Here is a 26,663-nt window from a genome sequence, read left to right on the forward strand (position 1 = left end):
AGAGGAAGATGTGTGCCAATGAAAAGAGCAGGGTGTCACCTAAGCAAGTGTCACCCTATGCTAAGTTGTAGTGATATACTGATTTTTTTTTCTCACAACATGTAATGGTTTGACACACAAAATAATTTGAACTCCTTGAAAATTGTAATTCGTTTCATAGTTACTTTGGTTCTTCACATTAAAAATAATCAATATGCTCAATTTGGCTGACCAAGCTTTTACTTGGCAGGCACACTTTGTAATAGTAGGGGGAGGGGCTGAAGGTAGCCAAGAGGTATGCACTAACAACGCCCAGCCCCCTTCCTTCCTTCTTTCCCTTACACCCTTCTGGCCTTGCAGGAGATAATTCCACATAGAAAGTCATTCCTCCAGAGAACAGAGCTGTCACTTCCAGTCTCAGGGCACTCTCCCAGCTGCTGCAGAGCTGGGGTGCCTCATATCTCTAAGGAGGCTGTTCTGGCATCATTCTTGGCTGGAGTTTCCCCATTGCATTTCCATGTCACTGGGTGCAATGTCTATCTGCCAGATATTCTGCCTGCTCTCAGCTAAAGGCCTTCCTCCCTGGCGGGGCAGCTGAGCACACCGCACAGTTGCCAACATTCTAATTCAAGATGTAGAATTCTAACTTCTGCTCTTTAGACCCCTGTCTGGTCCCAGTTTCCAGCCAAGCAGGTCCCTGGCTCATTATCAAATCCTTGGGTGCCCTTCCCCCATCCTCACTTGGTCCCAGGAAATTATTCCTGGCACCAAACTGAACTTTCATGACCTGCTGCCCCAGCCCCACTCAACTCAGCTCTCCCTTTGGCAAATTTGTCACCCTGGAGGCTCGAAGAAGCGACAGACCAGACAAAAATGTCAATGGGTGGGAGAACTCAGCCTCAGTCTTTGTGACTGGGAGATTGTGAAATTTTTCTCGGTGACAGAAATACTACATATGTCTGTATTTAAATTTACACGAAGTGACCTAACAATCTTAATATTAGAAATAACACAAGTGGTATATATAGTTTAAAAAAGACAGGATTGCTATTTTTCTAGGTATATGCACCAAAAGGTAAGTGGAATTGTTCTAAAGAAAAATGCTAAATTCAGAATGCATGAGTGATTTTTGTTTTTAAAAAAAAAAATTGCACCCTCAAATCATGCACATCTTCCTGGGCTCCTTGAACACCTGGAAGAAAATATACACCTTGTAGGTAAAATGTAACTGCAACTGGGGTTGGGGACCAGAAGATAATTGATTCTTAAGAGGTTAATTGGTCAAATTTATGGCTTAAATGCTCACAGGATGCTATAATCCTAATTGACTGGTGAAATCTTCATTTTTAAGTAAAAATCGAGTATGCTTGGACTTCGTTTCCAAACTACTGTGCTTGCCTTTTCTTCTGTGCAGCAGCACTGCCAGACCTGAGTCACACACAGCAAGGGGTGCATGAGGTGCACTAATTTGGGGTAAAGAAATTGAGATTTTTGGTTTTCTCAGAAGAATCAGGGAGAACAAACGTGATACATATGTAAAACATAGTCAAATGCACTTGACAACCAAGCACTCTATTTTGAAATTTAAATAAAGCTAAGATTTTTCTTCTGGCCTAGGGGGAAAGCTTCATTAAAATCAATTAGTTACTACTAACCTCCAGAGAATAAGGAATTTAAAAAAAAAAATTTTTTTTTTAAATAGGAAAGTTTAAAGAACAAGGTGCACACAATTACCTTTCCTGGGTCCCTAGTGAATGCCATTGTCACACCTAGACAGGTGGCCAAGTGCAAACAAATGTCCCCGAGAGGGCCGGGTAACTCCCAGAGTGCTCATCTGGGGGAAACCATGTGTAATTAATAGATGTGTATCTATTAAGAATGTAGTGCACATAACCAAGGGAGGCTCCGAGCGGACTGCTAGCACCTCACACGGCGAAGGGCAGGCCCAGGGACGTAAAGTTGGAGGCGGGAGCTGCCAGGTGAGGCCTGGGTCGCGGAGGTTGGGGCCCGCACAGCTGCAGGCGCGCGCCTGCTCCCTCCTCCCAGCCGCCGAGTCCTCCCCGCCCCCTCCCCGAGCTCCCGCCGCCTCCCGCTGCCTCCCGGAGGCTCGGCGCTGCGCTCCACCTCGCGCCCCCTCTCCTCCGTCCCGGGCTCGCGCTGCCCTCCCCGCGCCTGCCCCCTCCCCGGCCCCTCCCTCCGCCTCCGCGCGCGGCGCTCGCAGAGCCGACTCCGGGGGGCTCTCGATGTAGCACCATGACAGGCATCGCCGCCGCCTCCTTCTTCTCCAACACCTGCCGCTTCGGGGGCTGCGGACTCCACTTCCCCACGCTGGCCGACCTCATCGAGCACATCGAGGACAACCACATCGGTGAGGCCCGGGTGGGCGGGGGTCGGGCGGCGGGCGAGCCCCGGGGTGGCGCGGGCCGGGCGCCCGATAAGGTGCGGGCGTGGAGGGCCGCGGGGCGCGGGGATGGCCGGCCGCAGGGTGAGGGCAGGCGCGGGCCGCGGGGCGGGTGCCGCACGCCGCTTCCGCCCGGCCCGAGCTGTCAGGCTGGCGGGAGCCGGGGAGGCGCCGCCGCGGCAGCCATTCCGCTTCCTCCCCGCCTGCGTCCTGTCAGCGCCGGTTGCTGGGTGTGGCGCGGCGGGAGGGGCCGCGGCGGCAGGCGCGGGGCTCTGCGTGCTCTGAGCGGCGCGGGCGCGGGCCCGGCCTGGCGCGGCGGCTGCGGTTCTAGCGGCTGCGGGCCGCGCCCATCCCCTAGCCCGAGCGCCCCGAGGCCCGGGCAGCGAAGGGGAGCCCGCGGGCGGCGGCGGGCGTGTCGCGGCGCCGGCGTTGCGGCTAGGCCGGAGGTGCGCCGGTCCCCGCGGGCCTGCGCGCGCGGGCGCGGGGACGCGGGGGAGGGGCGTCCCGCGGGGCGGGTTGTGTCCCCGGGGACTCAGAGACCTTCTAAGTCCTGCGCCTCACGTAAGTCCTTGCACCACGTTTGCACTCTCATCCCTGCCCCTGCGGAGGGAGATGGGTCTGGTGCTTCTGGCTCTCAAGACCCAGCCACCTGCAGAAGGTGTGGCCACTCCCTTGAGTGGCCCGGTGGGTTTGGAAGGTGAAAAGGGCCGCGGGTTGCCTGGATGAGGCTACCTGTGAATTGCTTCAAGAAGACCAGATGAATGCCATGGATTCGGCCATGTGGATGCAGCTCACGTTTCTGCAAAGTTGAGAGAGTAAATCACGACTGCTGTGCATTTATGTACGAATAAAATGAGGCAGAGCCTTATGCCCCTTTGCTTTGTAGGATGCTTTCTCCTTGCACACAGTGGGCGCTTAATAAGCGTTAAGTACCTGTTTAGAGCAGGATTTGATGGGCCATCCAGAATGGGAGCTAATCATGAAAATTGTCTGCAAAATGCCATTGAAAACAGAAATCTGATGAGTAATTGCCAGGCTTTGAAAATCTTCAAAGTTTCAAAGTATCTCCTTAGTAGTTTCCCCCATCTCTTCTGATAAAAGCCAGGCAAAGGACCTATGCTCTCAAGTTTTGGTGGTCTTACACGAGGTTTAATACAGTAGCAAAGTTGCTGATTCATATCATAACTAAGTGGTCATAACTAAAAGTGCTCCAGGTATAAAGTCAATTTCTCATCATGGCTTAAACTGTAGTGGTAAAGTTTCAAGACCAGTCTTCCTAGTTCATCACTGGACTCCCCTTACTCCTTAAACTAAATGGAGAGGATAACAGGAAACTGTTATCACAAATTCCATCCGTTTCGTCAGTTATATCAGGATAAACAATAATTTATGCAAGTTGAATGAGTAATAATTGTACTCCGGTTGCTTTCCTACTTGAACTACTAGCTGGTTAAAAAGATAATTTAGTTCTAGCATGAATTAAACAGTTTTTTCCTTTTGAATTAACTTGGAATCAGACGATTTAGACTAGCATTGGTAAATCATAAGCCTCTTTTTTTTTTTTTTTTTTTTTGAGTTGGCAAAAGTCATCCCAGTGCTGTTCAGTTATCTTTTAAGAGGGTCAAGGGTTTATGAATTTTCTAAAACTAATCTTTTAAGTGATGATATCTCACTCCCCAAGGTCTAATGATTTTCTTTAATGGTGAGAGTATTGAAGAAATAAGTTTACATTGCTTTGGCAAGGCTAACGGTTATTATACTTGGGACATAGTCGTTGCAGCAAAGTTTCTGAAAAATAGATATTAGAATGAGCAGATGCTTGGATCCAGACGTTGAAGAGGCTCGCTGGAACTGCCGTGCACCTCAGATGAGAACAGGCCTTCAAAGGGCAACTGGCCATGCAGAGAGAGATGGGATTCGAGCTCATACAGTATAACATTTTGATTGACTGGTACTGTGCACATGTACATAGGACGAAGAGACAGGAGTGAAAATACAAACGTACTCATGGAAGCTCTACATATTATCATTTATTGTGATTGCTGTGCACACGACATAAGCTATATACATGAGATAGTGAGTTTTTTGGTTTTTAGTAAATGGTGGCTTCACTGATTTAACATCTTGATCAGCTAGTGGACCCATTAAAGATTCATGAAGAGACCCAAGATGTATATGTTATTTTACTTTTATTCAAGGGTCTTACTTACTTAGTGCCATATATAACCACGAGGGTTAGAGATATGACTGTTTTTGAATTGTTACCATTTAATCATTAGTCAAAAGCATTGACAGACTTTTCAAAGCCTGTAGTTTTCATTATTACTATTATCATTCAGATTACCTACGCTAAGTTGTGAATGGCAGTCTTTCATATATGTGTGTGTGTGTGACATATATACACATACATAGACATGTATATGTCTATGTAGCTGCATTTTCATGTGTATGGTGATTCTGATTATTGATCTGATAGCTTCACCTTCAAAACACCAGTTTTCCCATGCAGTTCCAGCCACAGCTCTTGTTTTTAACCTCTTTCCATTTCTGGTAAGGATCAAGGAACTGTGGCTTCAAAGACAAAATAAATCTGCTTCCATTCGTCTCTGTCTTAGGCAGTGTTTCTCCTCCTTAAAGATGCTCCTTTAAGACACATGTTCTTCTCATTTGCTCTTTGCTTTTTCCCCTTTCATGTCTGTTTGTCTGGTAGTAGGGCTAGGTCCCTTCTCAGTGAACAACCCAAGTATCCTGAGCCTAAGCCTTCTCCTCCCCACTCACTTACATGGCCTTAAAACACCCACAGCTGGGTAACTGTGAAGTGCTACTCTCTCTGCTCCGCTATCCACACAGAGGCCTGGTGCTGCTTCCTGGAGACCAGAGAAGCTTCTCATGGTGAGTGGATGCTCGAGCTTGTAGAAACACTCTTGGTGTGACAATCATAAATGCACCCAGGTTAAACTGGTAACAAGGAGGCTTGGAAATACAGAGAACACTAAATTTAGCAGGAAGGTCATGCCTTAGACTCATGAATGAATGCTTGTGTCACTGCTGCGAAATCTTTTAGCTTTGGGACTCATAAAGCAACTGTGGAACCATTAGCTGGTTTCATCTTTGGGTCCGTGTGTGAAATCACACCTGCTCTTTGGATTTATTTATGTGATAGCATAGCACTTGCTTTTTGCCAGGGACAGTTCTAAATATTTGTTGCCTTTTGGTGAAGGAAAACAAAACCACCTGAGTTTGGGGTATCTTAGATGCTAGTGAAGAAAGATAAATAACAATTTAACAAATGATAGAATATGTTAGAAGTTAGTTAGTGATACAGAAGAAAAGTTAGAATAAAATACAGTGGATTTGAAGTAATGAATGTTAGAATTTTAAATAAATTGGTCAGGATAGGCCCTAGAAGCTAACACAGAGTCACAGTCTTAAGAGAGGTGACATCAGTGAGAGCAGGGAGGGCCAGGCAGGGAGAACAGACATGGCCCAAGATGGGACCATGCCTTCGGAAGAGAGACTTGGGAATCTGACCCAATTTTGTTCTTATAATGGTGATGAACTAACATCCCTCATGAACTAAGAGAGCTAACTTCCCCTCCATGGCAAGAGCTGTCACCTTAGCTGTCACTGATGCAGGTTTCCATTTATGGGGTTGGAGTCTTAGTCACAGGAAGTGGCTTTCCCTAGCCAGGACAGGCATCTCTAGACCTAGAATATCTCTAGACTTGACATTTTTACCTGTTTTCCTCTAATTCACAGGTACTTCATTTCATAGAGTAGAGATATAAAGGTATCTAATTAATAAAGTCAGAGCCTCTGAAAAAAAACCATGAGGATAATTCCTATCAATAATGTAGACTTGCTTATCGAGATGACCCAATAAATGTTATGGTTTGAATGAGAAAGGTCTCCCATAGGCTCATGGGCTAGAATATTTGGTCCCCAAATGAAGTACAGTTAGTCATAGAAAACCATGTAACTTTTAAGAGGTGGAAGCTGGCAGGAGGAAGTAGGCCTTTGGGGAATAGAAGGTCCTTGAGCCCTGCCCCACTTCCTGTCTGTGGTCTGCCTATTGATTGGTGATACAGTGTGACCGGCTACCTCACACTTTTCGCTGCCGTGCCAGACTGTTCTTCATTCCTTGAGCCAAAATAAATGTTCTTGTAAGTTCTTTTTCCAAGTATTTTATGACAACAATAAAAGAAGTAACTTTGATAAAAAAATTAATACTGAGAAGTGGGGCAGTTGCTGTAATAAATTATAGAAGCCTTTGGAACTGGCTTGTGGGAGTCTTGTGGAAGACTGGAACTTCAGCCTAGTGACACCCAACTACACCATAAATAGAGCTTAGTGGGCCATTCCATTTGGAAGATGAAAATGCTGAGAGAAATGTGGAGAGTAGAGGCCTAACTCAGGAACAGGAACACTGCTGGCGTTATATTCTGGTAAGGAATCTATCTTGAGAACTTAGGCTGAATTCAGAAGTGATGGTCTCATTTGCTTGGCAGAGGAAATGTCCAGGTAGGGCAGCATTTAGGCTGTGGTATGGTTACTGCTCACTGCCCTCCTTCTGGAGTTACAGTTAAAAAGAGCAACAAAACAGAGCAGGAGGAGCTAAAGAAAACTCAAGTTTCCTGAAGCGAAGGGCAGGTTGAAGGCTCCATCTCCTGACAGTCAGGTCTATTAGACGGGAGAGAGCCTGAGCTGAGTGCTGCCGAAGGGCATCCCTGCTGAAAACCGCCGTCTAGGAAAATGGTTCTGCAGAGTCAGCAACCAGCAGACACAGAGCCTCTCTAGCTTTGGCCCAGAGGGGCCAGGCTATATCTCAAGATGACAGAGCTTGGCCAAATGACTGCTTTTAAAGGCTTGAGAGATGTAAGAGTAAGGGGTTTGGGGAGGAGGCTGTCATACAGGCTTTTGCCAAGATTCTAGAGAGCTGCTAGCGCCAGGCAGAGTTGGCCTCCCTGTAATGAGGCCTGAGAGGCCACTGCATGAAGCTGGGAGAGTGAAGCCTCAGTTGCAGTGAAGACTCCAGAGTGCTAAACCTTTCAGGACCATGGTGTATCACTGAGGAAAGATTCAGGTGGCGAAGCTGGCCAGGGCTACCATGGCTCTTGGAATCCAGATGATTCTATCATGAGTGTCAAATGCCAAATGGGAGCTGCAGGGCTTTGTGTTTTTCCTGTTAGCTTCTAGTCTTGCAATCTTTCCTTACTGTGCCCTACTTCCTCCCTTTTGGAATAGAAATACTTATGCCGTTGTGTGTTGGAAGTCTGTAACCTGCATTTGATATCATGAGCTTAGAGTTAAGATAATTGTCTCTAGTCTCAGAAGAGACTTCGGGATTTGGAACAGTGTTGGGATTTCTTTTTAGGTTTATTTTTAATAATATGTGTGTCTGTCTGTCTGTCTGCCTGTCTGTGAGTGAATACCACGTGTTTGCAGGGTCCCAGGTCGCAGAAGGAGAGAGTAGTGTCATGAGTGACAGTGACATCTGACGTGAGTGCTGGGTCTTCTGGAAAGGCAGCGTGTGCTGTAACTGCTGAGCCGTCTCTCCAGCCTCTCCCCACTGCTCAGTGCTGTTCGTCATTTACAGCGCACTGTCATTTGTCTGTTTGCTGGGAACTGAACCAGAACCTCATGTCCGAGTACTTTACTCCTGAGCTTCACCCCCACTCACTGTTGGAATATGCATTTTTCATTTTGTGATGACCACGATTCTGTGGGGAATGGGGCAGACTGAAATGTTATGGTTTGAATGTGAAATCTTCCTATAACTATAATCCTGACAAGGCTGTAGAACCTTGAGGAGGTGGAGTCTTGCTGAAGAAGGTGGGTCACCAAGAGTGGCCTTGAAGTCTTACCGTCCACTGCTCTTTCCAGTCTGCCTCTTGTTTGCTGATGTGACCAGCCACCTTATCCTCCTGGTACCATGCCTCCTTCACCACGACAGTAATGGCTCCTTAGACTGCCATCCCTTAAATCCTTTCCCCCAAAAGTTGCATCTTGTCAACTATTTAGTTCCTGCACCAAAATTTAATTAATGCCGTAAATTCTTGCGGTATCAAAGGAGCATTCTAGTGGAGTAGAAGGTCACACACCAGCCTACTTCACAGTTAAGTGAAATGAAGCACTAAGGTATAGCTTCACTGTGGTTTCATAGCTGCTAAGTCTGAGCTATGATTTTCATTCTGGATAGATATGCAAAGTGGGGTCTGAAAAGTTTGGTTGTACTCTTCCTGTGTCCCTTCCAATGGACAACTAACTGGTCTGTTTCCCTAGAATATAACTGAACTGGAAGCAGCATAAGCTTGAGATTGATCATACACCCCTGCAGCTTGTCACCTGACTGTAAACAGGCCACTTATATATACTGTGTCTTCTATAAATAAAGATAACAATAGCATCTGCCTTGTGAAGTGTTTATGAGGACTAAATGAGATTATATAAGTAAAAGATTCATCTACAGTATTAAATTATCTACATCATTAAATCTATTCCATTTGTGTGTTTGTTAAATAGCTATGTTTGTATGTCTCACAGGGAAGTCTGTATAGAGGTTAACAGTAGAGTTGTGTCCACCTGCACACAGTGCTGTTTGGTTACTTCCGTGATGGTGTGAGTCTTCTAGACATGAGGTAGAGATTGAGGCTGGGAAGTAGCCTCTGTGTCCTCTACTCTGTGTTGCAGCCTTTGGCTACATTTACTTCTGTGTGGCCAGAAGTACTTCAGGTCCTGGCAAAGGCCTTAGCCACTATGGACCAGGAAAGTGGTGTCAGGCCAGCAGCTAAGAACATGGCTTTTCCCTTGGCCTCAACATGTCTGAAAAGACCAGCACTAGGAGGAGGCACTGTGCCTGGGACCTGTGGGCACCTTCCCTAAGGAGCTTTCCTGTAGGGAGAAGGGATGGCTGAATGAGGTATTAATAAATGAAAGGCTTGCTGCTGCCCTCCAGCTTTCTCTGTACCCTGTGGCTTGGCAGCAAGATCCATGTTACTCCATGCCTTCCCAGGAAGGCTTTGGGCAGAGCTGAGAGTTAGACGTGCACCTTCACACAGGCACACAACTCTGTCTGCTCTAAGAGTCCCCAAACCTAAGTGCATAACAAACCAGGCTTCAGGATTTTCTCGGCCTGTTCATTTCGCACGTAGTCAGATCAACCTGTGTGAAACATCCCTACTGAGATGGTGCTTAGTGAATTTCACCATTATCTGCTTGCTTCCTTTTAGTGTACATGGTTCTGACATGTAACTGAAGTATCTACTTGCTTCCTTTTAGTGTACATGGTTCTGACATGTAACTGAAGTATCTGCTTACAACTAATTGGTGGACAGAAGTCTCCATAGTTTGTAGAAGATGGTTTTCTTTAGGGTTCCTGTATCTATAGACACCACCCATGTAGACAGTTCTAGAAATACAAGCTGACAGCTGTTTTCAAAGAATTTGATTCTTACCATTGATGACAGGGAGGAAGCCTCAAGGCTGAAGCAGGTTGGTGACACTCAGAGAGGCGTTCCAGGGATTGTCTGGGAACCAGACATTGTTTCGACCAGTATCAGAGGCAGGAGGCATTGCTCCTAAACCCTTGAGAAAAGATCCTCCTTTCCAGTCTTTGCTCTCTACCTTTCTGACTCACCACCTTGATCCTCGCCTCTACCTGCAGAGTTTGATGGTGTGACTGTGACTATGCTAGTTGTCAAAGACGTTCTTTCTGAGTTCCATGTATTCAATTATTTCATGATCATCTGATAGACAGTAGGTCTGCTCACACCTCAGGTAAAGTGCTAACCCTCAAACATGTATTCTGGAGTCTGGAAATCAGGACTGCATATGTATGGCTTTCAAAATGCCTTTCATTTTACAGTCTAAATCAGAGTCGGAAGAAAATTACATTTTCTTGGTGCCAATGAAATGACTTGGTGAGTTAAAATCCTTGCTACATAAACCTAGGATCTGAGTTCAATGTGCAGAACCCACAGAATAGAAGGAGAGAACTGACGGCCCTCCTCTGAGCTCTGAGTGCTGCCAAGGCATGCATTTGCCTTCATTCAAATACCATGCACACATACATGCACACTCACACATTTCACAGATACACACATGAACACATACATACACGCACCACACACATACATACACTGCAGACACACTCTCATCATATGCATGCATACGTACACCACACACACATACATACACACATGCACACATAAACCACACACATACACACATGCAGACACCACAGACACATACACACACCACAGTCAGACATTCAGACAGACAGACAGACAGACACACACACACACACACACACACACACACACACACACACACACCCTGCAGACACGTGCATATATAAAATAAAATTTTCTCCTTAAAGAAAGTACTAGAAAATGACTAGAATGCTGCAGTCATTTTTGCTATTTTTAGAAAGACCAGCTGCAAGCAGGGGCCAGATAATGGATGCTTACATTAAAGATAAAATCTTTTGGCAGGAGACAAGTGTACTGTCTTGGGTCACTAAATGTACATCTTCTGCCTAGCATCAAAAAAAAAAAAATGTTGACAGGCTTCTGATGGAGTACTCTTCTTTGTCTGGTTCACCCACTGACCCCTGAAGGCAGTGGTTCTCAACCTGTGGGTTGTGACCAGTTGGAAGTCTAATGACCCTTTCACAGGACCATTGGAAAACACAGATATTTACATTACAATTCATAACAGTAGCAAAATTACAGTTATGAAGTCTCAAGGAAAATAATTTTATGGTTGGGGGGGTCACCACAGCAAGACAATCTCTATTAAAGGGTCCCAGCATTAGGAAGGTTGAGAGCCACTGCCCTAAGGAAAAAACTGTTTATTGTTTGCCAGTCTGCCACAGTGACTTTTCTAAGGTAGACCATATATGTGGGGATCAATGGGAAACACTATATATACTTGTATATATACGCATATATGTATTATACATACAGTGTATACATGGCATATATATTGCACTTGGTCTGTAGAAGATATATTCAAAGACATAATAGAGAGGTTATATATTCATACAACCAGAGAAGCAGTACCTCCATATATACTGTTATCTATGCATGATATCTGTGGGTAATATATAACTATGTAGTTGTATATATATATGTATACTAGTTTTCTATGTATTGCTGTTGGTCAGAACACATCTTTTTGTTCATGGTTTTTACCTACAACTTTTTTCACTTTAACCAGGCACCTAGGATTATACATACCGTGATTGTTGGCGTTTGCAGTTTGAAGTGAAGTATCAGAGGAAAACGAGTACACATTCCTTTGCCCTTTTATAGTTTCTTCGCAAACTGAACACAGTTTTTTATTCAGCTGAGAATTTGAACTTCCACTTAAAGGTACCACTGTATAGCCTTTTCTTGGCACATCTGAACTGCTAACATCTCTACTCTCTGACTTCGGGACTGCTAGTAAATAATAAACGGGTACCTGGACAGTTTAGCTAATCCCTGAGACTGGTGGGTGCGTTGTACACACTGAGTGTGCTCACTAGAGACAGGGCTGGTTCAGGCCCCAGGTAAGACAGTCGCACAGCAAAAGATTTTATCGCATGATTTGGAATGTCATTCTATTTAGAAATTATGGATACTTTCTTTTTATAATTTTCTTTTGATATCTTAAAACTGCTGTTGACTGAAGGTTGCATGGGAAGCAAAACTCCAGATAAGGGAAGACTGATTATTATATCCGGTTTATAACACATGTAAGCAGTATGTATATACTCATCATACCTCCTATATGCATATGTGACTGTGATTCCATACACCTCTATGCACATATGCTTGTATGTGTGTCTAGACACATGTGCTTTCATTCTCTAACTTTCTCCTTCCTTTTCTCTCTCTAACACCAATGGCTGAGGCCCATGATTACAAGAATTACCCCACATGTTGTTTACTATTTCTTACCTCTGATGAGGTAAAATATATTTGAAGAGACCAGATATATACAGATAAGATAAATTTTATAGGGGTCACTCATAGAGACATAACTATTGTTACACTGAGTCAAAGGCCTCCCCTTTGAACACCACATTTGCTGTGTGTATGTGTTTGTGTGCTAATTTTGAATATGTTCTCAAGTCTATCCAACACCTCTTGAAACTCTGAGAGCCCCAAAAGTGAGTATAGCCACATACAGGATTAGAATTTGTACAGTTTGAAAAAGATTTAGACAAATCTCACAGTATTTTTCTGCACACAACTTGTGACATTTCTCCATAGGTTCAGTGATGTTGGAGATGAGAGTGGTTTTGGGACGTAAGTAAGAAGGTGAGCTTGGGGAGGCCTTTAGTTTGGCTTTGGTGAGAGGTGTTGATACAGTTCATGGTATAACCTCTTCCATTCATTTCCCTGCCCATCCTCTAGTAAGAAATGCTCTCTAGGTACTCTGCTCACTGCCCAGCTCACCTAGGGTCCTTTCACAAAGGCTTGGGTCAGAGGTGGCATTGAAGCATCCATGTGAACTGTAGTATCTGCCGTGAGGAATGGTTTGAAGTATGGAGCCAGAAGTCGGTCAGTAGATATGTAAACTTTTAGATGGAGGTTCTTTCTTAACCTCGGTTCAGGCAGGACAGACATTCCTCTCTATTAGGAACATACTCGGTGATGCGAAGAAGCAATTATAAATGCACTCTTAAGGATTCTTGGTGATTAAGTGCCCTGGTTTATTTGGCATGAATGTACACAACAACGAAAAATGTGACAGCAAAGTGCCACTAGTAAAAGAATGTGTGGTGTTAGTCCATGCATACAAACTGGAGATGTCTTCAGATTTTATACTTGTCTGTGAAAGAGAGGCATTTGCAAATTTGACAACAATTGTAAGACTTGATATGACATTTCCAACAAAGATATATGAGGCTGAAAGTAATTCTTTTGAAATATTAATAATTGCAAATTGAATTTGATCACCTATGCTTGAGGGAAGGCTGGTTTATCTTTCCACCTACAGAAAGTGATTTTAATGCAAATTATTGTCATGAAAATTCATGAGCATGCACAGCTCTAAGCAGAGATTAGCAATATGTCCGGCTGTTAATATACATACAGATTCTTTTGGGGGAATTTTGACTTTGTAATGCTTGGTATGACCAGTTTATAAAATTTTGTGTTTTCTTCTCATTTCTTGATCTGAACAATCAATTTCATAAGAATTTTACATGTATAATATTATAATATTTTTCCACAAAGGAGGTCTAAAATAGCAGGCTACACAAAACCTGAGTCCCTAGGTTTTCAATTAGGGACTCACCTTGTCCTGGGAAACTGTGCTATCTAATTACCTTCCCAGCCCTCCCTGAGGCAGACATTCTGCCTATCATGTAAGAACTGCCTTCCAAATTGGAGCTTAATATGTTATACTAGTTAAATGCCATATCTAGTGAGATATGAACTAAGGTATCTTTGCGTTGTAAGATTATAGTAGAAATTCTTTCAGTGCAGAAAGCCTCTTCATCTTACAAAGATAATTATAGTCAGTCATCCTGTGTATCTTGTAGTGCCTGCCTCTGTCGGTCATATGAGCGTTTCCCTTCTGTTTGCTCTGTTTCTTTCTCCTCTCCAAAACTCAGCTCCTGCCTAGAGGACAGGGTCTTGTCATCTTCCTGTTCTCTTCTTCCAGAAATATTTTCAGAAACAGAATGAGGAAACCCAGAAGCACTCTGGCTATGAGAAGAATGATTTACAAAGTGCCTTTGGACTGTGGGTAGCATCTTTAAAACTAGCCTCAGGTGTATGCGTATGGTATGGGTTTGAATTTATATGGCATATACACAAATACCAAATTGGTACAGGACAGTTTATATTTAGGGAATATGAAAAATAACTATAAAACGGGTTAGGGGAATGAAAGGGAAATTAATTTTATTTTTACATTTTAAAATAAAAACTTGGGCTAGTTTGGAGTAGTATGGAGTTGACTGGGATTATTTTAGCCTCGCCTACAACATTTGGTACATCTCTTCCCTCCCTCATTTTCTTGCTAGGCTATTTGGTATAAAGAAGACTGGGGGGATGGGCGAAAGGAACTTGAGCTGAAGTAGAAAACTGGATTTTGAATCCTGATCCTACCATCTCTGAAATCAAATCCTTAAACTTGAGCAGCTCCGACATCCTTTAACTAGTGTTTATGAAGTGCCTTCTGGGAGTTTTCAGTATACACTGTGCGGCAATATTCCTGTTTGATGCAAGAGGGAACCAGAGCACAGAGCAATATCTAGCCCCGGGCACCTGCCAGGGGAGCGCTCGGGGAAGCAAGGCTGGTATCACCACGAGCCACTGCTTGACTTGACAGCCTACTTTATGGAGTTCTATAAGCCACTTGCCCTTCCTCCCACACTGTGCTGTGGCCTCTAAGATGATGTGTTCTTGACAGCCTACTTTATGGAGTTCTATAAGCCACTTGCTCTTCCTCCCACATTGTGCTGTGGCATCTAAGATGATGCAAGTGCTCCTCCTGCTTCAGCCTCCTGAGCACCAGGACCACAGGTCTATGTGCCTGCATCTTATGAGACCCAAGTGCTCTGACTGCACCAAGTAGGCATCTTGATGTTCTCAGTCAGTAGAAGGCTCGTCCATACCAAGATGTACTTGACAAAGACCGGATTTCCACTGGGAATGCTTTACATAGTTTGACTTCTCTATCTAGTGTTCAAGTCTTCTGAGAGAAGTTCTTTGGGAGACCTGTGAATCTATATGTGGGGAGTCTTGCCTTCCTTCCTTTGTCAAGTAATAGAAGCTCTCAGTATCCCCTTTTCTGCTTCTCCAAAAAGGGGTAAGAACCCATGGAAACCTCGGGGTATCCTGTGGCAGCACATAGATTAGGTGTGTTAGCCTGTAGGTGTTTGTTGGTCATTTCCTCTGCGGGGACTGGGTTGGAACTGGACTATGGATGGCTCTTCTTACATTCCAAAGTGGCGCGTGACCTTTGTAAAGCTGTGTGTTTCCCTGAGATCCCAACATCTGTCTCATAAAGGTGGAAATAAGACTTACTTCTTACTATGAAGATTAAATAAAAGTATGCACACGAAGGGCCTGCCAACTAGGAACTGTCTCTAATGTGAATATGTTTATCCAGACTGTCCGCCTTCCTTCCAGCTCATACACTCCTCACACTTCCATCTCCTGTCTCTACAGTACAGTGAAGGGAACAGTCATCCAGTGACCTTATGTGCTTATGGTGGAGGTTGGTCATTTTTATTTAGAGATCCTGTTTGTGTCAGCCATACTGAGTGGTCCAAGAATTCATGGGATGTTAAAACTTCCCTACACAAATTGTAGAGGTTTTAAAGTGTGTCAACCTCAAGTTGGTTGTGTCTATGTAGTTTTAATTTTTTGAGCTATTAGGTCAGATGATTAGCCCTAAGATCATGCATTCAAGGTTCTAGAGAGCTTTAGCAAACTATATATAAACAGTACAGTTTTTCTCCTTCAGCCCTTCAAAACTGGAAAAGAATGTGTGTATTATTTGTTGTAAAAGGATTTGTGGGGCTTTTGTAAAGACTTCAAGAGCAAACTCTGAAGTGAACAAGATGCCATGTCTTCCCTAAAGCACTGAGCACCTCTTCAATAAGTCTCGGAAATGTTACATTCTCAGATGCTGGGAGCTCCCCAGGATGTCCCCTGGACAGGCAGTGTCAGACACTCAGTGATAAGCAAGCTGCACACATGGTGCAGAAACTGCTTTTCATCATTTCCTACTGAAATTATTTTCAGTCCTGTATGATGTATGCCAGTAGTTTCCTCCATTTAAGAATGACCTGGGCTCTCACAGTCAGGCAGCTAGTCCAGGCTGTGTGGCCTAGTAGTAGCTGAGTAAGAAAGGATTTCCCACATTCCCCCTTAGTCCTTCACTGTTGTGTCTAGTTTGAAAGATCAAAAAAAAAAAAAAAGTTGACTTAATAAGTATTAGGTCCTTTTCCATTTTCCATGTTGCAATGTCTAAATTCCCAAATCTTTATTAGTATTTGATGAGTGCCAACTGTGCAGGCATTGTAGGATTTGAGGTTAGAGGAGTGAGATATATACTAACGTCCTTGGGCTTGTGGAGAAAGTGGTGAAAGAGTATAGTGAAGTAATGTTGAACAGTTGGAAGGTGGGAAAAACGAAGGTGAGGAGGCAGGGGCTGGGAGGTCTGTTTGAAGTGAGGGTCTAGGGTGCTGTGTTTGGAGGAAGCAATCTCTGAGGGGCCTCCATGGAGTAGTTGGTGTGAGTAGACCTGCAACACCAAGAAGCCATTTGGTCACAAACGGACAGGTTGGGACGGCAGGTAAAGGAAAGAAGGTAGTCTGCACCTGCACATGTGGACTCATGGACGGAAGTAAGTCTGCCCCTAACCGAGGCTGTGGCTTCATTTCGGTTAGCCTATGGGCTTCTGTGTAACACTGGGCAGCTCATAGGCTATTACTAAATTGAAAGCCATGGAGGACCTTAGAAAAATACAATTGGCACTCCAGTCTCCTTAAATGTAGCTTGCATACTTTTTTCAAAGGATCCTGTTTCTTTTTTAAACTATAAATAAAAATGTTGACTAATTCATTTGACTGATGAAGTTTATTTGGCATTTTGTTTTAAAAACAAGGGTGAGAAAGATACATACATACATACATACACACACACATGTGTGTGTGTATGTGTGTAGATATATATGATCTATCTATCTATCTATCTATCTATCTATCTATCTATCTATCTATCTATCCATCCATCTATCCATCCATCCATCTATCCATCTATCCATCCATCTATCTATCTAATGATGCTTGCTTCCAAACTCTGAGGATCTATACATTCCTTCAACATTTCTCTTCAGCAGTTTTGTGAAATCTTAAATAGATTTTACTGGCTCATTACAAGGGCGAGGGGTGAGAAACAGAAAATAAAAGAAGTTTGACTGACACATTGGTTGATTTCCACAGGGCTGTGGTAAACCCTAAGCCTGAAGATACTGTTGCCTCATAGCTTGGCTTTTTCCCAATTGGAAGGGGATATTTAATGTAACTTTGTCACAAAAGAGTGACTACCTTTTCTTTCTCCAATTTTGCATCTTTAGAGATGTAGCATAGATATTTTTCTGCCAAGATAGGCCATCAGTTCAGTTCACCAAGAACGTATGATTCTGCTCTGGTTTTACTTGTCTGTATCTTTGTTCACATAATTGAGAAGTAGCCGTTTGGTGACAGGATATACACACATAAGTGCAATTCAAGATAAAAATTAAAAATTATAATATTAGGTGTATGTATTTGTAGCTGCAATCTAGTCTTTTAGTTAATATGGAACATCCTGTGACACATTGCAGTTTTGCTAATTATAATCTATCCCAAGGCTCAGTGACCATGGTAGTTGCTTCTGTTCTTGTGGCAAGTTTGTGAACTAAATCAACTTATAAAAGGAAAAGTCTGTATTTTGCCTTACAATATCTGAGACTTGGCCTTATTCCACTGGGCCTGTGGTGGTGTAGACCTTCATGGTGGGAGAACAGGGTGGAGGGGACCTGTTTCTCCCCATGGCAACCAGAAGCAAAAAGACGGAGAACCTGGTGTCTCAATATCCCCTTCAAGAGTATGGCACAGTGACCCTCTCTTAGTTCTCCTAGGTCTCTTCACAGGCTCCCAGCCCTCTGAACAGCATGTTAGCAAGCGCCCAGTTCTTGATGTGAGGCCTTTGGGAGGAATGCTGTGCCCAGGGGAAGCAGAGCCTCCGACCTTCAGCACATATGTATATGGCGTGCAGGGACTGAGCTTTGGCTGATCAAGGAAGATGCTCAGCTTTAGGCTGATCTAGAGCAGCACTTCTCAACCTTCCGAATGCTGTGACCCTTTAATATATACTTCTGCGTGTTTATAATCACAACCATCAAATTGCTTCATTGCTACTTCATAACTGCTTTTGCTACTGTTATGAATTGTAATATATATATATATATATATATATTTTGGAGATTGAAGGCTGACAAAGGGTTGATCCACAGGTTGAGACCTGCTGCTTAAGTCTGCTCAGGTGGGTGCATTCTGGTACCTAGTTGAAGTGGCAACTGCTACCAACGCTTTACTTTGCTCATTGTGGATGCCAGAACTCAAGAGCCAAGGCAGATGGTAGATGTTTAAAGACTTTGTTCTTGTCATGCCTGCAGCATTCTGTTGGCCAAATCAAGTCATATGACCAGTCGCAGAGTTGGTAGGTCAGAGACCTGTATTTCTGCGTGAAGGAAGAAGAGTATGGCTGGTTACTGAGCTCCTTTATCAGAAGTGGAAGAGACAAAAGGCATGTGGATATTAGTGCAGAGGCAAGTATTCTCCTGAAGTGGATGTAGCTGTCCCTTCAGTGTTCCAGGGACCTTCAGAGTCACACTCTGTAAATCCCAGGGAGACACGAATAAACATTTTAGACATGGGACTTGAAACTTATGTAGGAGAAAGAATTTGCATGGCTTTCAGTTGGTCATAGAAAATAAGGGAGTCTACATCTCTAGTTAGGGATGGCCCCTTTTCCATCCTAGGCCCTTTAAGGATCTGAAGATTTTCAGTTGGGTTTTCCTATGTTTTATTCCTAATCCTGGAGTGGCCTGCAGGGCCGCGATGTGGAGACTTCCAGTAGCACCCGCCCGCCACTGAGAGCTTAGTGAAGGCCATACACCACTCGGCTGGACGTGCTGTTCCTTTGCTTTCCCCAGGCTAAGCCAGTACCAGGGGATGAGGTTCTGCAAATTGGAAGTCTCTGTTCTCCATTTCCTCTGTACTTTGCACCTTCATGTGCTGAGGAAACTGCCATTGGTGTCAAGTGCCCAGGGGTGTTAACATGATCTTGGGTAGCTAGATAGTGCGTCATTTTCACATGCGCAGGAGGAACATGATAACTACCAGATAGAGTGGTTGTGAGGGTCAAATGGCAGTGTCGAGCTTATGTTAAATTCAGTGAGTGTTAACTGATGAAGCCTTCATTGTTATTGGTTAGAGCAGACAACACATAACCATTTAAATTTTTATTATTACAGTAATTGTTGTTTCTTCTGACTAGAAGATGAGCCTTCTGAGACATGGCCCATGGTGCCACATCTTACCATTGTGTCCCCTCTCTGCAGTGATACTAAGTTTATAACATAAACAGATACCAACTGCACTGTCTTCACTTTTACAGTATCTACCAAGATGGCTCCAAACCCAAGATGACATCTGAAAACAGTGATCTAGCCTCTTTTTTCACTTTCAAATTTTGCTTGAAATAAACACTTTGAAGCCACACTAATTTAGAAGCTTTGAGTTGTTTTTCTATTTTCCATCTGGTTAGACCACTTTATACATCTCCCACTTGGCTGTTTTATTGGAAGGATTGAAAGATGTGGAGAAAGGTTGAGCATGGTGGCTCACACATACTACTGTCCTAGCACTAGGGAGGCACAGGCAAGAGAGTCAAGAATTCAAGACCAGTCTTAGGTACATAGCAAGTTTAAGACCAGTCTGAGATAGAGATGATCCTGTCAAGGAAGGAAAAGTGAAAGGAGAGGGGACACGGAGGGTTGGAAAGAAAGAAGTGTGGAAATGATCGTTAAGAACTACGACAGGAATAGTTAAAGGGGATTCCCTCTCCTTTCTCTGAGCTGCTATTGTCAGTCTGTCTTCTTGTGCTGCGGCTAGGAGCCAGCTTACCATGGAGCATGTTTAGAGGCACTGGACGTTTTCAGTTAAGTCATAGTTTGCAGAAAGTGGTCCACTTTGCATAAAAGGTTTATCTTTTCAGCTAACTATAGCAAATAAACCCAACCTTGTATGGATTAAGGGTTCAGGAAGTTTATTTTTCTTTCATATAGGGGTCTAGAGCAAGCTGCTGGGTTCCTTGTGGTCATTCAGACCTTTGGGTTCCATCCATCTTCTTTCTCTGCTTACCCAGACTGTTTGATTTCTCCCCTCAAAGATAAAGACTGGGTTTCCTGTGTTCTTTTCCTGAACCTTCGTGCTTACCTGAAGGGTGAAGAAATAGTGGAGAGGAGCACATTTTATGATGTGTATGGCCAGACACTAGTCCACTAGTGAAGACTTAATCACAGGGCTCCATGAACTATGAGGGCTCTGGGCCTCATGCTTCTATTGCTCATGGGGAGGGAGGGAGGTGGACTTCTGGTAGACTGCTAACAAGTTCTTTGTACTAACAGAACAAAGCTTTAGCGAGCTTTACATTTGTTGAATAGCTAGCGATGGTCTAGTAGTTTAAAGGAGTGTGGGAGTGCATGAGTAGTACGGTAATAGTTAATACCAGGAATGATTGATTGAACTTCATATGTGCCAATGACTATTGCACACCACAGCACAGCACACCACAGCACTGTGCAGCCCAGCACACCATAGCCCAGCCCAGCACTGTGCAGCACAGCAAACAACAGCTCACCACAGCTCACCACAGCACACCACTGCACACCACTGCACACCCCTGCACACCCCTGCACTGCACTGCACAACACAGCACAACTTAGCCTAGTACCTTACTAGATTCTTACAAAATGTTTTCATGAGACTTCCTATTATTATCTGCATTTTATGGGTCAAGACACTAAAGCTAAAGAACCAGGTTGCTTAACTCCAGAGTCTCCCCTGTGCCATCGTAGGGCAGACAAGAAGGGAGGAAAAAATAGGCATAAACTGCTTATTTGTGTTTAATAACTTCTTTGAGGACTACATATGTGAAGACTGTATCTCTTTTACTCTGAACTCCCTTTACCCTCAGTTCCTGTGTCGCCAAATTCATGATCTTTTCTTCACTTATTATTTTATTATTTATTATGTACACACACACACCCTCATGAGTGAATCCATTTAGCTTTGCTCATATTTACATGTGTCCAGGGCTGACCACTGGGATTGGACAACGTATGTGGGAGCTTGTCCCCAGAGAAGACCGATTCTCCTCTCTCAGCAGATATGAACCCCTTATAGCTCTGAGGATGGAACTGTATAGGATTTCTCCTGTCCATATTGACGTGTGGCCTGGTACTGCCACTCTGCTGATCTTGTTCAGGCAATCATATTGTTGAGAGTTCATGGATGCAGCTTCCCTGTCATATGTAGGAGACATTGTTTCACAGAAGGCCTCCTGGCTCTCTGGCTCTTACCATATTTCTACCCTCTCTCTCTTCCATCAATTTCCTGAGTCCTAGGTATAGGTGTAGCATTGGCAATGTTTGAGTTTGGGTTGGTTACCTCATGGTCACTTACTCTCTGCATTTTGACTAGTTGTGGATCTCTGTTGTAGTCTCCATCTGTTGCTAAAAGGAACTTCTTTGATTAGGAGAGGGAGCTACACTTATGTGGATATACATAAGGTGCACTTGCATCCATACTTGTTTATGAATATAAGGATAGATGTTAGAATGCATTTAGACATTACAGTGATTTTGGGAAGTGGAAGCGTTAGGCCCCCTCAGTTCTGTAGCCTCTCCTGTCACAGGCAGTTGGCTGGCTTTATAGTGGCAGACATAAACCCCTTCTATTGAGTGGGCAGTAAGTCTAGTTGGTCAGCTGTTGATTACCCCCAGACTAGAAGTGCCACTATCACACCATTGTAGGTATCCTGCTGGCCCAGCCTTTGCTGTGATCCACAGGAGCAGTTGGGTAGGACTGCCAATTGCTCTTCTTCTTGGCCTCTTCCACAACACCTTCCAGTACTGTACGTTGAGAGCCAGTCCTCAGGGAGAAGGTATTTATGTCAGCCCCAACTTGATAACTTCTGGTTCCGGTGTCTGAACTGTGATTGTGATTGTTTTACCTTTAAGTTCAGGGAGGCAACCAAGAGTGATGGCGGTAGCCCATATTGTTTGGGAAACTTGGATCCCTCTGCCAACAACTGGAAGAGAGATTTCTTATGACTGGAATTGGGGTTTTGTTAGATATGCTGTGGCTCTCTGGGAAATATTATCACCTCAAGTGGCACAACTTCTTTTAAGTTGTTTGTGTATGTATAGGTGTACATGTGCTTTATATATGCATTTTAAATAAACATAAAAATGTTTATGGCTTTTGGAGTCATTCTTAGTATTCTTTGTCTTTCTTCCCCCACCCCTGTCGTTAGTGTCTCCCTCTCTCCCCCTTCCCCAGATAAAGACCCTGCTTTTCCAATCCCCCAGCCCCCAGTTTCCCCTTATCCTGCATCCTTTTTCTTTCCTAGATCCTGCATTTACTCCAGGTGACACATCTAAAGATTTGTGGCTAGGATCTGCAAACAGGAGAGAATGCTCTGTTCTCTCTGGTTCTGCTTGCCTCACTCAGTATATTATCTCTAGTTCCACCCCTTGACCTGCAATTTCCATGATTTCATTTTTCTTCCTAAATATTCTCCAACTGATGAATGGAAAACAAAAACGCAAACACACACATGTACACACACACACGCACACACACACACACACACACACACACACACACACACACGGGGGGGGTGGATTCTATTTAGTTGTGAAAAAAAGTGAAAGTATAACCTATTTCTAAGACTGGCTTTGGAACCAGACAACAGCAGCAAATGCTGTCAGGAAGATAGGCACGTTCCCTGGAGACTCAGAGAAAGGACGTGAAACCCTCTATCAAGGGATGCCACTCTCAGACTTTCTGATCTGTACTGTGAGCTGATCCGTTTAGGTGCAATGCTTTCTCATAGTTTCTGGATGTCACTGTCACTTGTGACTTCTCATTCTGGGACCTGCATGCAGTCCATTAACAGACATAGTATGTATTTCTCTATAAGAGAAGGTGCATGAGAGGGTCAGCAGGTTACCCTAGAGTTCTCCATCCTGGAGCCTCCATTTCTTTGGAGATGAAATATGTATTTAAGGATACTTACTTTGTTGGCTTTTTAAACACAGAACTGTTCTTGGGGCTCTATAGAGTTTTAGCAATGTCATTCTTCATGGAGCTTTAGGATTGATTTTCCTTAGATTAGAGGATTTTCAAGTACAAAACAGTGTGTAAAAACCAAATAGTACTGATCTTTTGTTAAATGCCTGCAGGGCACGCAGCATAGTTCTGTGTTCTGAGTCAGTTCACCCATGGGGTACATGGGTCATTCCCCCATCTGCAAAGAGTTGGAACAGTACAGTAGTGTGCTTAAATCACTTGTCCATTTTCAATCAGTAGAAGGCAACCAGAGCTTAAACCTAAACTTTGAGATCCAGAGCTGTTCCCTGATGTGGGCTCTACTTTCTCCCAGATCTGCATGCTGTGCTCCTGCAGATCCCTGTGCTGTGCTCCTGTAGTTGGTGTACAGAGATGTTAAATGAGCTTTTCACCAACCGAAATGAATGACTCCCAAGTAACTCATAGCCTCCTGGAAGCAGAAGGTGAATTGGTTCCTGTCTAGCTGGTAATGTTTAGAAAGCCTACAATCTTGTCATTGTCACCTGATGCCAGTATGAGGCTTAGGCATATCAGCCTGGCCAAACACATAGACGAAGTCTAACTAAAACACAGCTGGCCCTCAGGATAGGGGCTGAAAGCAAGGAACCCTCCTGATGAAATGCTCTTGGTATGCACGGAATGGCCTCCTGGGACAGCTTGCTTTCAAATGTGCTTCATAAGTAGCGGGTGCTGTAGAGCGTCTCAGAGCGGTGCAGTGGAGGAGCCTTTGAGAACATGTGACCCAGCAGCCTCTTTCATACCCAGCCTCACCCACCGAGTCCCAGGCTTTCCTGGAAAGACTGGGATTATGGCCACAAACAAAGATCTCCTGGGGCCTATGTTTAACAGGAGTAAACTAAAAAGAAAGCAGAGGCAGAAAGCCAGGGAACATAACACGTTAAACAGTGATATGAAAGGAAATTTGCCTGGATGGAAAGGGGCCTGGGGCTTTGTGTTAGGTCGTGCAAGAACTATTTATGCAAATCATCACTTCTCAACCATTGTTTTAGCTAGACCCCACATACATAAAAAAAAAAAAAAGGTTTAAATGGTTTTCCTATTTCTCTCTTCCCAAAAAGTTTTAATACCGCGGATGTGCTATGGATCTGGTGGTGTCTCTACAGAGCAGTTGTCTTTGCTACCCTCCTCCCTGCAAGCCACTCTACTACATGAGGGGCACCAGCAACCATCATCATGTCTCCTTGTGCTTCTTGCTATTTTGAGCAAAACTGAACTCATAAAGTAGCTATTTTTAAGGTATCAAAATCTAACTTAACAGATCCTTTAAATTCTATACACTTTATTTCTCAATTTTATTTTATTTAGAAGGAATATCAAGATTTTGGTTTTAAAGGTTGCTTAGGCCTTAGGTGGTGCCTTAGAAAATTGCAGATTTTTTTTTTTTAACATGGCAGGCTTTCTGGATGCTTAGGAGATTGAAGTCCAGTAGGCTCATCTGATTCTTTTTTATTCTGAAAAAAAAAAAAATACTCTCTCGTGTTGTCTCTCTCTCTCCCCATTTGTGTGTCTGTCTCTCTCTCTCTGTGTGTGTGTGTGTGTGTGTGTGTGTGTGTGTGTGTGTGTGTGTGTACCATCTCTAGGTTGAGGATAGCCTCAACTGTTAGCCCTTGCCTTCCACTTTTATATAGGGTCTCTTGTTGTTTGCTGCTGTAGATGTCAGGCCAACTGATCAGTAAGCTTCAGGGATTCCCCTGGTTTTGCCTCCCATCTCATCAGTGAAGTGCTGGGATTACAGGTGCCTACTACATGGATTCTACGTGGCTTTTGGGGATGCTAATGGAGGCCCTCTCTTGCACAACAAGCATTTGACTTGAGTCACTGAGTCATCTTCCTAGCCCTTTACCCATTCTTACTGCCATTTGTAAGGTTACTGGGACTCTGGAGCCACCATCATCCAGTGTTACCTGGTCTCATGCCTCTCAGTTTCCCCACTGCCCAAGCTTGTCCTCCAGAGCAGCAGCAGGAGTCTTTGGAAAGTGTTGGTCATGCCAGGTGCTCTACTTAGCACTATACACACTCCAAAACAAGCTGACCCCAATGCTGTCCTCCCACAATGCACCTCACCTCATGGATCCTGGAGCTGCAGCCCCATTTATCTTCATCCTCTAGACTGCCAACCAAGTCCACGACTTTGTTTTTGCTCCATCTGTGTGGATTTCTTGGTTGTCAAAGTAGTTTTAGATTTAGAGAAAAGCTGTGAGGATAGTCTGGAGTTTCCCCAGCAACCTGCCAGTCTTCCCAGGTAACTCATGTGATTTCCTCACGAACAGCACATCTTTCACCCTCTGATCTGCAGAGAGCCTTTCTCCCATGACCTCTGCTGAACTGGGAAACCTGCCCTCCTACACAGCCTGCAACACTTGCCAGCTTAAGTCCTTGGTAAGATTTGCTTCTACTGAGTGCTTCTCTGTTCTGTATATTTTCATTTACTTGCTTCGTTCACATATGTTTCTCCGACTATAATGTGAGTTCCTTAATATTTGCCCTCACAGCTGTGTGAACTGCCATTAGTTTCCCTGAACCTGGGATAATGGGTGGAAGCAGAGTGTGGCTGGAATTTAGGGGCACTCTGACAATGGAGAATGTTGACAGCTGTAGGTTGAAACAGAAAAGCACTAGACTTCTCCAGTTCCCATTCTAGAAGTCAGTGTCATCAAGCCCAGTGAGTTCTGACATTAGACTTAACGGCAATCAGAGGCAGACTATCTGCAGAGGAACAGCTAGCCAAGGAGATACTCGGGTTTAAAACTGGCTCTAACAGAGCATCTAGAAAGTCACCATGGAGACCCTGTGAACCATTGTTCCTTATGTGGGTTACACTCCTTCTCTGTTGGAAAGTGAGAGGTGCCTTTACTCGTGTGTCACACAGGATGTACTTTGGAGCCTGTGGGGAGGTGGAATTGTGCTGGCCACTCCTGGTTCAGGGAAACACTCTGCATCTAGCCTGCTGCTCTTTCTTGGTGGCAACGACAAGAAGATGTGAAGGAGCTCAGGTCTTCCCATATCAAAGTATAACTTTGTGTGTTTGGTACATGGATATAATTACATGCCATGCTTCATAGACGTGGACTCCAGAATGCTACCCTTACAGAAGAGAGGAGTGCCTCTGTCTTGTGCAAGCAAGCGGCCGTGCATGGAACGTCTGCTCCACAGCAATAAGGGATGCTTAGGAGAATGAAGTCTGTTTCATTGTTTGTTTGCTTCATTGTTATCAAGAATAAGGATTGGCAAATGGTGGCCCCTGGGCTAAATTTGGCTTGTTTTCTGTTTTAATCTGGTCTGCATACTAAAAATGGTTATTGTATTATTTTTAAGTAGTTGGGGGAAGTCTTACAGCTCTGAAAGGTA

At 44.1% G+C, this 26,663-nt stretch overlaps 1 protein-coding gene across 2 annotated transcripts in view; it reads left to right on the forward strand.

Annotated features, from left to right (window-relative positions):
- The first annotated feature begins 2,171 nt into the window (after positions 1-2,171).
- The window catches only part of Jazf1 (JAZF zinc finger 1), a 300,528-nt gene continuing 276,036 nt past the window's right edge, over positions 2,172-26,663 (forward strand). The window contains exon 1 of one of the 2 annotated variants that reach the window (XM_032906471.1): positions 2,172-2,347. In XM_032906471.1, the coding sequence (XP_032762362.1) occupies positions 2,233-2,347 (115 nt within the window). In that variant the 5' untranslated portion in view covers positions 2,172-2,232. Of the gene's footprint in view, positions 2,348-2,897; positions 2,942-26,663 lie in introns of those variants that run through there. The other variant, XM_032906473.1, reaches the window with a different exon arrangement.

The sequence above is a fragment of the Rattus rattus genome, chromosome 6 (genome assembly GCF_011064425.1).
Source record: "Rattus rattus isolate New Zealand chromosome 6, Rrattus_CSIRO_v1, whole genome shotgun sequence".
NCBI lineage: Eukaryota > Metazoa > Chordata > Mammalia > Rodentia > Muridae > Rattus > Rattus rattus.